At 44.6% G+C, this 13,581-nt stretch overlaps 1 protein-coding gene across 2 annotated transcripts; it reads left to right on the top strand.

Moving 5' to 3' along the window:
- The first annotated feature begins 15 nt into the window (after positions 1 to 15).
- PIGQ (phosphatidylinositol glycan anchor biosynthesis class Q) lies at positions 16 to 12,949 on the top strand. Of its 2 annotated transcripts, none has more exons than XM_072120105.1 (11): positions 16 to 109; positions 1,121 to 1,757; positions 2,706 to 2,837; positions 2,917 to 3,037; positions 3,126 to 3,252; positions 3,708 to 3,861; positions 4,099 to 4,210; positions 4,925 to 5,005; positions 8,252 to 8,366; positions 8,547 to 8,608; positions 8,807 to 12,949. In XM_072120105.1, the coding sequence occupies exons 2-11, from the start codon at positions 1,123 to 1,125 to the stop codon at positions 8,957 to 8,959; spliced, it is 1,692 nt and encodes a 563-aa protein (XP_071976206.1). In that variant the 5' UTR covers positions 16 to 109; positions 1,121 to 1,122; the 3' UTR covers positions 8,960 to 12,949. The 2 variants fall into 2 exon arrangements, with proteins under 2 accessions (XP_071976206.1, XP_071976205.1); XM_072120104.1 differs by having other exon boundaries at positions 36 to 195.
- Positions 12,950 to 13,581: the final 632 nt, after the last annotated feature.

The raw sequence follows: 13,581 nt of genomic DNA, 5'->3' as shown, positions 1-13,581 counted from the left end.
GTTCCCTCCGGATGTGTTACACGGGTGCACAGCGTCTCTTAGTAACGGAAGTAGGGGGAAGCCGGAAGTAGGTTTGAATGGCAGGCTGCGCTGAGAATGACCTCCTGATGTGGGTAATTAACCCTTAGAGGGGCAGTGCCGTCATGTGACATGTAATATCTGCTGATACCGGAGGCCCGGGCGCCCTCTCTCCAGGTGAGACGCTTCCTATTGTAGATAGTTACCGGACATAATTGCATCCCGCAGCGGTGGAGAAGAAGATGTAAACGAGGGGACTAAAAATCCCAGCGTGCCCTGCTATATGCTAATAGTACTACATAGCACAGGTTATTTACCTCAGATCAGATTTAAGGGTCGTGTTTCCTCCTCTGAGGTAATCAGGCTCCACTGGCACTTGGGAAAAGTCTTTACACGAGCAGCCATGGCTTACAGGCACTTAAAGGGGTCACTGTTATAGATGGGCACCTAAAGAGGGTATTCAGAGAGAGCACTTTGAGAGTGAGGTGCTTACGGACTTTGACATCTGGTGTTTAGGGGGTCTGCCTCGAGGGAGAAGAAGTGCTCAGGGGGTTGGCCTCGAGGGAGAAGAAGTGCTCAGGGGGTTGGCCTCGAGGGAGAAGAAGTGCTCAGGGGGTGGGCCTCGAGGGAGAAGAAGTGCTCAGGGGGAGGGCCTCGAGGGAGAAGAAGTGCTCAGGGGGTGGGCCTCGAGGGAGAAGAAGTGCTCAGGGGGTGGGCCTAGCGGGAGAAGAAGTGCTCAGGGGGTCGGCCTAGCGGGAGAAGAAATGCTCAGGGGGTGGGCCTTGAGTGAGAAGTGCTTGGGCACTTTAAGGGTTTCTTTTTAGTGTTAGGAGCCCAGAGAGTAAATGTAAAGAGTTTTTACAGGAAATAGTTCCTGCTGTACACAGTTACATATGGAAGGATCTATAGGACATACATTTTAGTCATATTTCCCAGTATTTCATCCATTGCCCTGTAACCTCCAGGGCCCATGTAAGGTGCTTCTATAGATTATTCTCAATAGCATCATATCCGAATAGAAGCCTTATTATAGAATCTTGTTGGAGAGTCCCAAATGTCGTTTTTGATGTTGAATTTATGCTTTTTTTTTGTCTCTCGGCAGTCATGGCTATAAAGATCTTTTTTCCGACCTCCTGCTCGGCAGCAGAGAGTGGACTCCTCATCGGGCACTGGATGGAGGAGCACCGCTCGGCTGTCATTCTGGCCACACTCCAGTTTCCCTTCATTCCTGCCAGTGTGAAGAGATACCTGAGCCAGCTGGAGCGGGCATCGGGCATGAAGCTCTCCGTTCTGGGGACATGGAGCCATAGTAAAGCAGAAGCAGATGACAAGATGCAGAACTTTCTCGGGGAGCTGGGCAGCATCTTCCAGCACCGGCCCTGGCTGAGGATGGCGAGGGAGTCCACCAGCAAGTTCTGGGACTGTCAGATTGAGAGACTGGAGGATGACACCTCGGAGGACGTTGTCTTAGTCTACTATGATCAGAGGAAGGTTATGTTGTCAGAGCTGCACTCTGCAGCTGAACATTCAGAAGTAGCTGCCATGTTTAGTACAGTGGCCAAGAACCAGCTCCTCTTTGCCAATGATAAGTATGATGAGGGGCTGGTGAGGTTAACACACTGGCAGTCTGAGGGCATGGAGGCCAGTATTATTGTGGAGCTAGGGAAGCGCGCCTCTGTGCCAGTCTGTGCCGTTCTGTCGTTTATGGTGTCGGTGATCACCAGCATCTGCAGTCTCAGGTAACAGTATAATGTAATTCTGGAACAGTAGGGTGCGCTCCGTTCAGCCCAGCTGCATGCTCTGCTGCGAGCCAAGGGCTGGTATCTTTATTCTCTCGATCTCTGTTTGCCAAATTTTAATTTACTTCCAATGTAGTAGGAAGTTTAAAAGCCACCACAAGAGGGAGCTTACTGCATACTTACTATTGTATTCAATAAGGTTACATGTAGTCACATGACATTGATCATAATGTTTCATTACTACATTTGAACTAAGGATACTGAATGTGGACTTAAAGGACATCTACCACCAGGATGAAGAACTGTAGGCAAATGAGCCTGATGAGCTCCAGGCTCCATAGACACCTATGGAGCCTGGAGCCCCTCAGGCGCATTTGTATACAGTCCTTCATCCTGGTGGTAGATGCCCTTTAAAAGAAACCTACCATGAAGAAGCTACCATCAGAAGTAGTTCTGATGGTAGATTCCTCCTTCCTGCCTCTGCCCTTATATGTAATTTAACAATTTTGTAATCTAACCTAACCTAAAACTTTATTTTAGTAATATGTAAATTACCTGCAGAGGCTACTGGGGCGTTTACTAGCCCGGCCGGGCACTGGGAGCTAAAGCTACTCCAAGCCCCAGTAGCTTCTGAAGCTAATTTCTATATTACTAAAATAAAGTTTTTAAAACGTTAAATTAGGTTCAGGATTATTAAATTACAGATTAGGACAGAAACAGGAAGGAGGAATCTACCATCAATCAATAGATTCCCGAAAGGTAGATTCCCGAAAGGTAGATTCCCGAAAGGTAGATCCCCGAAAGGTAGGTTTCCTTTAAAGTCCTAAAAATTCAACCCTGTTTTCCGCATGACCAAATCACATTATTACAGGGAGGACGGTAATACAGATGCAGCCACATATGCCTGGAACTGGTCCACTCAGCTATCCTGGACTCTCTGTGTTACAGGGTCCTTAGTGGGAAGCCTCTATCCTTCCTGTGGAATAAGCTTTCTTCTTATGAACAACTTGGAAGACGCTTGGAGGACCTGCGTGTTATTAGCAGTCCCGAAAAGGCCCAAGACCACACAACATTGATGAGGTATGAGATGCTAGGACAACTGGTCTTCTAGGACAACTTCCTCACTCTGCTGTCATTCTGATGGTGTTTTGTTTTGCAGGAAGACCAACACTGTCCTGTCACTGCTTCTGGACGTGGTACTTGGGGTCTTGCTCATGTCCTGGCTCTATCAGGGGAACCACATAGGTCAGCTGGCAGACGCCCTCATGCCCGTGGCTGATGTAAGTCATGTCTGTTCTCTGTGAAGATGTCTTGAAGGATCGTATATCTGTATAATAACAATATTTGTGTCTTTATCTCCATCTGTAGCGCGTGGCTGTGGAACTCCAAGGCCTGCTGCAGTGGTTAATGGGCGCTCCGGCGGGACTGAAAATGAACAAGGCGCTGGATGAGGTCCTGGGGCGATTCTTTATGTATCACATCCACTTGTGGATTAGTAAGTGACCTATATGAATTTATGGCATTATTATTTCACATGTCCCATCTCATACCCCGAGTAACAAGACTAATTATGCACTAATACAGTTAACCCATTCCCCTTTTTTTGCTTGTTAAAGGGATCTTTCAGCTTAGAGCTATTGATAACCTATCCATATCCGATTAAGGGGAATTCTGGTGCCAGAATCAACACCGAGAACTAAGCCAAAAAACCTTCTCTGATCTCTGGGTAGTGGCTGAGCTTTGTTATCACCGCTCATATCTCATTCATCAGAATGGCAGCTGCCCTGCAGTTCCTTAGTTGCACCACTACACAGAGAATGGAGCTCTACTTCTAGCTGTTGATTCCAGCTCCTGAAGTATATGGATAAGATTATCAGCTGAGAACCCCAAAACTGCATGTAATTGTTTGCTTCCTCACTGCCATACCTGACCCTAGTTCACTGCTTGCAGGTTACATCCGCCTGATGTCTCCATTCATTGAGGTTATCCTGTGGTACATCGGACTGTCAGCATGTCTCGGGCTCTCTGTGGCACTCTCTATTCTTTCTGATATCATTGCACTCCTCACCTTCCACATATATTGCTTCTATGTGTATGGGGCCAGGTAAGCAAAGCACCACAAACTAAGCCCACCTCTCTTACAAACCATATTCACAGACATGTTAGCATGTGACCCTTTTATAGAACGAGAATGCAGAAAGGGCGATGTTTGGGATCAACTTTCCCTTTGCAGCCATGTTAAATCATATTCATTTCCCTATGTCTTGCACTATATTGCATGTGATTTGCTAGGCACAAGCGCCATACATCACAATTATGAGTCACTTTTCTCACCCATCAGACTATACTGCCTGAAGATGCACGGGCTGTCTTCTCTCTGGCGTCTATTTCGTGGTAAGAAGTGGAACGTATTGCGACAGAGGGTGGACTCCTGCTCATACGACTTGGATCAGGTATTCATTCTGAGCATGCAGCGCTTAGATCTGCCAGCAGAGGGCAATGTGTAGGCTTAGCCTCTATAACAGTTGTAGATAATCCCAGTAACAACTACAAGACAAATATTAGAACAGGAATAGCATAAAGTATAACATTGTAACAGCCTTTAACCAACACAAGAACAAGAGAGGATACGTATAATGGACTGCGGTAATGTAAAAAAACTTTATTAATTCATATGCATAATCACAATAACAACAAGACCATAAAATAAAAACACTTAAAAAGTACACCATGCAAGGTGTACTTAACCTCCCAGGACCTGTGTGTCCTGGGCTCCCCAGCCCAAAACCGACCCAATCAAAACGACAAATGTCTACAGCAGGACAATGAGGAAAGTGCTAAATACAGCTGGAAAATATCAAGTTGCAGCAGGAAATATGTGCATACATAAAGTGACCTGTGCAGAAAATAAACCAAACAGTCCTGTATGGAGTAGCCTACATGCCTAGAGTATACGGTACCTAGTGTAGATCCATATAATGAGGTAAAGGAGGCAGGAAGGCAAGGTCGGAGTGGGGAGGAGGAGAGAGGAACGAACCCCACGCGTATCGTCACCTACTCCGGTGACTTCCTCAGGGGTATGTCACATACCGTATATGTCACATTCAGTATATGATTAATTAAATGGGTAATGTCTTAGTCCTGACTCTTTATTTATTTTGCTGCAGCTATTTCTCGGGACCCTTCTGTTCACAATCCTGCTCTTTCTGCTGCCAACCACTGCCCTTTATTACCTGGTCTTCACCTTGGTAAGTACTAAGCACAACATACAGCATGACTAATGCTTAGGCCCATATTATGTCCCCATAAACGCCTATAGAACCCATCCGTGGTATGGTCTGCACAAACGTGTGTCACCGTACTGTTGCCGGGAAACTATTTCTTCCCGTAAGTATGGCCGGGCGCCAGGTGTCCCTATGGAGAGGGAGGGGTGAGCAGCGCACCTCCCTCCTCCTCTCTATCCAAATGTTTGTGTGCATGTAGCCTTACTTTGACCTCATTTATTATAGTGCAGATAGTCTATTAACACTATACGAAAATGATGAACCAGGGGGTCCCCTTAAACAGGAAGAATCACAGGGCAAAAGCTCCAACGATAATCCAGCCCTGTTCAAACCTCCTTGCTTCTCATGCAGTCCCAGAAGTGTTGCTTAAATAAAGTGCTGTGCTACTCAGGACTGCCTTGAGGTGAGACAGCCTGGGTGCCACAGAGATGGCTCTGGGTGCTGCCTATGTCATCTGCTCTACCTCATCATGTGATACTGTATGAAGACATTCACATCTAGTGATGAATAAAGGAAGCCTGACATTAGAACAGATAAGTAAATATTAGATCTGTAAAGCCTGATTGCATTTCATTATACTGTATATACAGTGTTGGCTGCAACGGCTGCGACATTGATCCTGTCTACAAATATTTACATAGTGATGCCAAAAAACTGAAAGATCTAAATACACACTTCAGAATCTTTAACAAACTTATAGGTTCTATATCGGACGAGCAATGGTCAGACTGCTTAGAGATTGTGCCCACTTTATCTCTAAGTGAGGCTCATAGAATGTCCCATCTCCTCATGTTACATAGGGCATATAGATCGCCACAGTTGCTACATCAAATAGGGGTCCGTGGAGACTCAATTTGCCCTAGGTGCGGGTGTGAGGAAGCGGGTATCCTGCACATGATGCAGGACTGTGGGGAATTGGAAAGTCTTTGGAAAGAAGTATTGGAAATATTAGGCAGGGTATCCTCGGTCACTATACCAGCTACACCTCTCTCCTGTCTGTTTGGAATTTTGGATATAGACAACTTACTATGGGGATTCAGAGGTCCTTATATCAAGTAAGAAAACTGATAGCTGCACATTGGATTAGGCCACGACCCCCATCTGTGAGGGAATATAAAAGTAGGGTTAATAACGTGCTCATCCTGGAATATGGCTCGTATTTGAAAAGAAATTACATATCTAAATTTAAAAAAATTTGGAGGAAATGGATGGATACGTCAGGTCTGCCTTCGCAACGGCTACTACAAATAAGGACGAGTATGCAATAACAGCTCACTCTAGCCTCATAGCCAAGCTAGTACCATTCTTGGGCGCATATGCCTTACTGTTGGGACCTGACTCTGGGGGGGGGGGGGGGGGCATGCATGGCCGATTTTACACAAGCTGTCCTATGAAGTCTACATGTCTACATGACTGATTGTAATGCAAAGGTATTGTTTGTAATTGTTTATGTTATAAAATCAATAAAAACAAGACTGATTAAAAAACAAACAAACATACACTTACCAATATTACTGAAGAATAGTCTTTTTACCTTATCAGATGCTCAGGTAGCATCTTTTTTCCTGTCCCATGCTTTACACTGCAGCACTGATGGGCTACTGTGTATAAGACTATAATAAGGAAGTTCGTGCATGGCAAATGTTTCTTATTAAGAAGTTTCATTATAAGCAAGATTATACTTACAAGGAGATGAACGTCCCGCCAGTTTAAGGGTGTGCAACACATTTATGTCGGACTTCCAACATAAATGTGGCGGACGGTGCGAATGTGCAGCGGAACTCCCCTTTGTGTGCACAGTAATGTGTTGTGGCGTGTGGCAGATGTATTTATGTATTATGTGCAATATACGCCAGAATTCTTCATTAATGTGGGCCATAGTGTCTGCAGGTAGCGCTCTCTAGTGGCTGCCACAACCAGCCTTAATTTTATCGTACATCCGCAAATATCAGCTCTGCAAAGCTAATCATAGTTAAAGGAAACCTACCACTTGAAGTGTCAGGTTTCAGAAGAAAACAGCGAGCACCAGCTCAGGCTGAGCTGGTGCCGGTGCTTATTTTTGTTAGTGTTTTAAACCGCTGTATCGCGGTTTAAAACACTTTTTAAACTGTATAGCCGGCGCAGGGAGGTACGCGCTTGGCGCTTACCATGCGCGCGGCTCTCCTTCACTTCCTATGTAGCCGCGCGCATGGTAAGCGCCGAGCGCGTACCTCCCTGCGCCGGCTATACAGTTTAAAAAGTGTTTTAAACCGCGATACCGCGGTTTAAAACACTAACAAAAATAAACACCGGCACCAGCTCACCCTGAGCTGGTGCTCGCTGCTTTCTTCTGAAACCTGCCACTTCAAGTGGTAGGTTTCCTTTAAAGAAGTACAAAGCAAATGCTTAGCTGGAGTAATATGCTGATTAGTGGGGGTCCCAAGTGTCAGACCCCCCCCCCCCCACCTCATAATCCATTGATGTCATATTCATAAGGTAGATCAAGAATATCAGTTCAGCAGAGAACAACATTAGGCCCACAGTTGATTCCTGTTTACTGTATCATAAGCAACACAGGGAATGGGAGCCCAAAGTACAGCTCCGCTCTCTATGCAGTGGCCAGCCCCAGGAACCGCAGCGGGATTGGGGGTTGATCTCATTGTGAAGTCAGAATCTCAATAGTTTTTAGCCAGTGACAGTCTCTTGATAAATGGCCCTATAACCTAGACACACAGGCTGAATAGGAAGTCTAGAGTTCAGTCATAACCAGTACCCGTAACTGGTGCCAGCTCTTTAGTGACTGGTGTGTGATTATCTCCCATGTACTAATCTATTCCACAAATAAGGAAGTAAAAAGTCACTAGAACAATTCATATAGAAATAGGTCAGTGAATAACTTTATACGCAAGTACATAAAAGTTGCATGAAAGTCCTGTCTCTAAGAACTCAGGATGAATATCCCTGGTCCTCTTTATTTGGAGCTTAGAGTAAGAGAGTTGTACTCTGCAGACAGGACCTTTTATATGTAATCAAAATTTCTGATTCCCTCATGCAGCGCAAAAATTGCGTTTTTAAATGCCCGATCACAGATAACCGCTGAAACACATGAGTCCGGCAAGTGATCATTGTTAAAAATGCAATTGAAACACAAAATGTGAACACAGCCTAAAAGAACCCCCCGGCTTTGTGCTGCTGGTACATTACACTTCTTGCGTTCTCCTCCTCTCACAGCTGCGGCTTGTCATGATCGTAGTGCAAGGCGTCATCCAGATGACCATCGATCTCCTCAGCACCCTGCCCTTCTATGCACTTTTACTGCGCCTCTGCCGGTCCTACAGATTAGCAGGTGAGTTTACAGCTTCATTAGTTGTTTAGAACGCCATGTCTGCCACAAAATGGTGCAAATTATAGGGCAGATCTACGTCTGCTCACATCATATGTACATTTCATTCCAATTTCATAAATTTTCCCCTTACGTCCTTTGTTCTGATGTCTTTAGTAATGGCGCCCTCTTTCCTTTTTTCAGCGGGTGTTAAATTTCAGATGTTGGAGCAGAAAAGCGGAAAACCTTTGAGACTGTTGATGCAGGTAGAGTACAATACTTACACATACGGAGATTAGATGGGAGAAAGAGGGGTAATGCCTGTGGGTGATAAGCTGACAGATCAGAAGACTATGGTGACACCGGTGGTAATTGTCAGACTTACAGGAGATGGGTTGCCTGTAATTGGGGTAGAAACTGGAACATTATTTATAATACATAGTATTTTTCATTTTTTTCCATAGATCAACCCATTACCGTATGGACAAGTGCTGCAAACATACAGGCTGACATCCAGAAGATGCTACCCCAAGGATTCCTGGGGCTCCTTATGCAAAAAGCTGTTCATTGGGGAAGTGATTTACCCCTGGAAGCAGAAGAAAGATAAGCAGCAATAAGAATCAATGACAAATTCCCGTTATTTGAGGGAAGAGACCCGGAGCTTTCCTTACCCATAGATTCCGGACCCATCACCTGCACTGAGACACGCCATCCCTCTCGCTGCTTAATCTTGTGCACATTTATAATATACTCGTATTTAATAGGAAAGGCAATGACATTAGATCAGAATATCCACATCTGAGGAACAGAAAGGGGTCAGCTAATTTTTTTTTCAAATTCCGCCTCTCTTGTTTATGGGCTGTATCTGGTATTGCAGCTTAGTCACTTTCACATGAATGTAGTTGTGCTGTAAATCCAGAGAAGGTCCATGGATAAAGTAGTGGTGTTTCTGTAAGGAGGGGGGAAAGATTGGTATGATGACAGATCCTCTGGGAAATTTGCTGTCTCCTTTCTATGACTTTCTCTATTAGAACATGGCAGCTATGCACAGGTTACACGGCAGGATGAGAGACCTACAGCTTATCTTAAGGACATGTTCACACTGCTGATCTCTTTCAGTTGGTAAAATCATCTATGTAATCCACGGCAGAGATCAGAGGCCAAACATATTTGTGGTACCGTCGTGGGTCCGCACACAGATATAGACCCATTCCACAGGGCCCCCGCCTACCAGGACATTGCTTTTCCAATAGAATCAATGGGAATCGGTTTGTGACATTGGTATCCATATTCAAATCTGCAAACAATTTCTTTAAAGGGCTTTATCAAGATTTATTACTATCCCCTATATGCAGGATCGAGGATAACATCGTCCAATGTCTAGGACCACCACAGATTGTCATTACAGCGCAGGGGGAGCTTGCATCCTGCCACTATATTCCATGTCTATAAGAGATAGCGGAGCACAGCAGCTCCCTACACTCTCCTATAGAATGAATGCAGTGGCTCTCGCTTGACCGGTAATTGCATTCATTGGGGGAAACGTCCTCAAGATCGTCAGTTGGTCCTCAACCCGCACCAAACAGGGTTAAAAGTGAATCTTGGTGCAGCCCCTTTAAGGTAAATGAATCTCTACTCTAGTTACATGTATAGTAATATATTCAGAAATATGAGGCCAAAATGAAGGAAGAATAAGTGCCACATAGAAACTTTACACTCCAGCTGGACGTAGGCGCAGCCATTGTATCCGCAATGCAGTGTCTCAAGCTACTTACAAGACTGGTAACACTTAATACTTGAATGATATTTCTCAGTTTTATGTAGATTTTAAGTTTTAAATGTTCATACTTTTAGGTTTTAAAGTGAGCCTGTCACCAGGGACCTCATTTTCATGAAATACAGGTTGCAAAAGCCCATCACATCTGCATTGGAAATCTGCCTTTCTGCTTTCTCTAAGCACAATATAATTGTGTGTTATAACTTACCTTGCACTCTGTCAGAATCATCTGTGTAGTCCCAGGGGTTGGGCTTGGGGTTGGATGCATTTAAAGGGGTTATCCGGGTTTTAAAAAATACTGAGGGCTGGGGTGGGCTAGTTAAACATAATAAACTTGTACTTACCTCCTCCGGCGCCGCCGATGTCCCGCGCCGCGGCTGGTCTCCTCTGTGCACCGGTTTGTATACAGGGGCACTTACGACGCTGAGAGATAGGGACGGATGGGAGGAGCCGGCCACATCCTGCACCGGAAGCTCCCTGTGCGCTGCTTCTGTGCCCCTGTAAACAAACAGGGGCACTGATCAGACGGACCGCGGCGCGGGACATTGGCAGCTCCGGAGGAGGCAAGTACAAGTTCATTATGTTTAACTAGCCCACCACAGCCCGGCCCTCAGTATTTTTAAAAACCTGGATAACCCCTTTAAAAAACAACATGTGACTTGTCTTTGTTGCAATCTCCTCAGCCCTCAGGCCCCACCCTTACAGCTCCTCCATCCCCCAGCTCTCAAGGCTGTGACCTCTGTGAAGGAGCAGGAGGAGGAGCTGTACTGGAGCAGAAAGGTGGGGTCTGAGAGCTGAGGAGTGAGCAGCACAGACAAGTCACATGTTGTTTTTTGAAATGCACCCAAACCAAAGCCCAGCCCCTGGGACTACACAGAGGATTCTGTCTAGGTGCAAGGTAAGTTATAACATACAATGTGCTGTAATAGAATTGCTTGGAGAAAGCAGAAAGGCAGATTTGCACTGCAGCTGTAATTGGCTTCTGTAACCTCTCTATAGTGAAATTGAGGTCCCTGGAGACAGTTCCTTTGAAGCTCCACCTCATTTTTTTTCTCAGACTTTGTTTTCAGCCAGGGAGACATTGTGTTACAGTGTGTCAGCGATCTAATAGTGTTACATAGAGCCAAATCAGGATAACAGGATAGGCATTGTCCACATGTCTGTATTTTCTGTGTTTTTTCTTTTGCATTTCACAACCCAATGAAATAAGTCACATGACTGCAGCGATGCCATTTACCTAGACATGGTCTGTGATTTTCATGTGGTCCATGACTTGTATGAGTCAAGCAGATATATAGGGAATTTTTCCATGTATTTCTTTAAATCAATAATACATAGAGGAAAGCTTCAGACTTCATATATCTACCAGCAGAATGATGGATTGTAAACCAAGCACACCTACATGCAGGAGTGTGTCCCCTCTAGCAGGATCTGCTCTTTTTTAAGCTTCTTATGTCCTTGCGTCTACATAAAAAAGAGGTTTTTAAAAAGGATCCAAATGAGCCTGAGGGGCTCTGCGTTCAGCCTGGAGCCCTTCAAGCTAATTTGCATAATTTTTTAAGCCGTTTTATGTAAAACAAGGGGAAAAGAAGCTAAAAGAATAGCAGATCTTCCAAAATGGGGCACACACCAGGAAGTAAATGTGCTTGGTTTACAATCCTTGATCCTGGTGGCAGAACCCAGACAAAAATCAAGGCTGTGTGAATGAAGCCCTAGGTTCATATGAGCACAGCAGCATAGGGCCTGTAGCCATGTGTAAGGGCCCCCAAGGATGAGATTTTTAATCTGATCGTGTGGACGGTGTACTGGACCCGGTGCCATTCCATACTGCAGAATTTTTTTTACCTTCGTTTTTTACCTTTTAGAATTGTCATTATTTGCCTTGTGTGATGAGAGCCTGATCCATAGTGATTCCAACAAATACCGATTTACCAAATCGCCATCTCTAATCCTTGTATTCATATTTTTATGCCTTTGATCTTTTGCCTGTAATTTCTCATACAATTATTGATGTCTGTGAATAGTTTTTTGTATAATTTTTAACTGTGTTAATTCCTAAATTAAAACAAAAAAATACAATTTTAAATTTTATCCAGAGTGACCATGACTAATCCCTAATTAATCGCCTATAAGCATGGGTCATCCTTTAAGTGCATGGGATTTTGAGAATCTCATCTCCAAATTGCTGATTTTCTTTACACAGAAATTCAATATCCAGTTCTGCAACTTTTTTTCTTTCCTTTTTTTAACCTACAGTGGAAAAACAAAACCAGAGCAGATTAACTGTGTAACTTCCTACATCCTTCAGGAGTGGTGTCTGCCACCGTCATCTAGAAGCACAGAGTAGTATCAGCTCTTTTACATGCGTATAGCAGAGCTCATTCAGCTCAGGGACCGCACAGCTGCTGACCGGGAAACTTCTGTATAAAGGAAACCTATTTGTTCTATTGTAGAACATCAGCAGCAGCGGACACCTAGTCAGTGTTTTACTTCTGCTACTCATCTGCGAGAGGACTGTGGGATTAAAGGGCTGGTCCTAAATGTAATTGTTATCCCTCTCTACAGGATAAGAATCTGAATGGTGGGGGAGGTGATGACTGGGACAGATATCCTGCTCCACCTTATTGATAGATGCATTCGCCATTCAAAGTGTATGAGAATGAATGACCGTGCCAAAGGGCTCCGCGATGTTGTGGCACTGCTGTACACTCACCATCAATTTTGGGGAATAGTCTCATAATCGTGGGGGTCCCAGCGGTCTGACCCTTACCCATTAGATTGTTTTTCTCTATCGTGTGGAAATTAGATTTTTAACTATAAGGACATAATGACACTTCCAATTAAATAATAATTTCTGGTGCTCTTTATTGTGCTGCTCCTCTGTTACACCTGCAACGGTTCATATCATTCCATTTGGAAATCTGATCCCTACTCAGAATGATGCAGCCAATGGGAAATGCTACTGCTACTTCTTGCTTAAGGTTGCGTTCACACATGACGCGTCTTTGTAGCATTTTGAAGCGCATTGCAAACCCACTGGGAAAAATGCTTTTTCTAGGATAAGTTTGTATCAGTCCTGGTGTTTACAATTTTAGTTGTCCATGGATATGGCCATAAAACTTCTGACTATGGTTGAATAATTCTCATGAATAGCTTCTCTTGTCTGCACACTGCAGTGCTCTCTGCTTCCAGCCCCTCAACCCCACCCCACACACACAATACAAGACCAGCTCAGATACAGGAACTTTCTGCCAGCAAGCAGCATCATGCATAGACTTGCTCTATTACCTACAGACCGCTCATGGGAATTCCGGCTCTTCTTAGTGAGCTGACTCATTAGGCTCCGCTCACTAAGAAGATCCGGCTCTTCTGGCTCCTGAACGGCTCCCTATTAAATATATTATCGGGAACCGCAAGCCAGTCAGTCGCGTCACACCACACCACTTTTAACCTGATTTTATC

Source organism: Engystomops pustulosus, chromosome 8 (genome assembly GCF_040894005.1).
Source record: "Engystomops pustulosus chromosome 8, aEngPut4.maternal, whole genome shotgun sequence".
NCBI lineage: Eukaryota > Metazoa > Chordata > Amphibia > Anura > Leptodactylidae > Engystomops > Engystomops pustulosus.
Note: the sequence above shows the minus strand (reverse complement) of the source record. Positions and strands in the feature narration are given on the sequence as shown.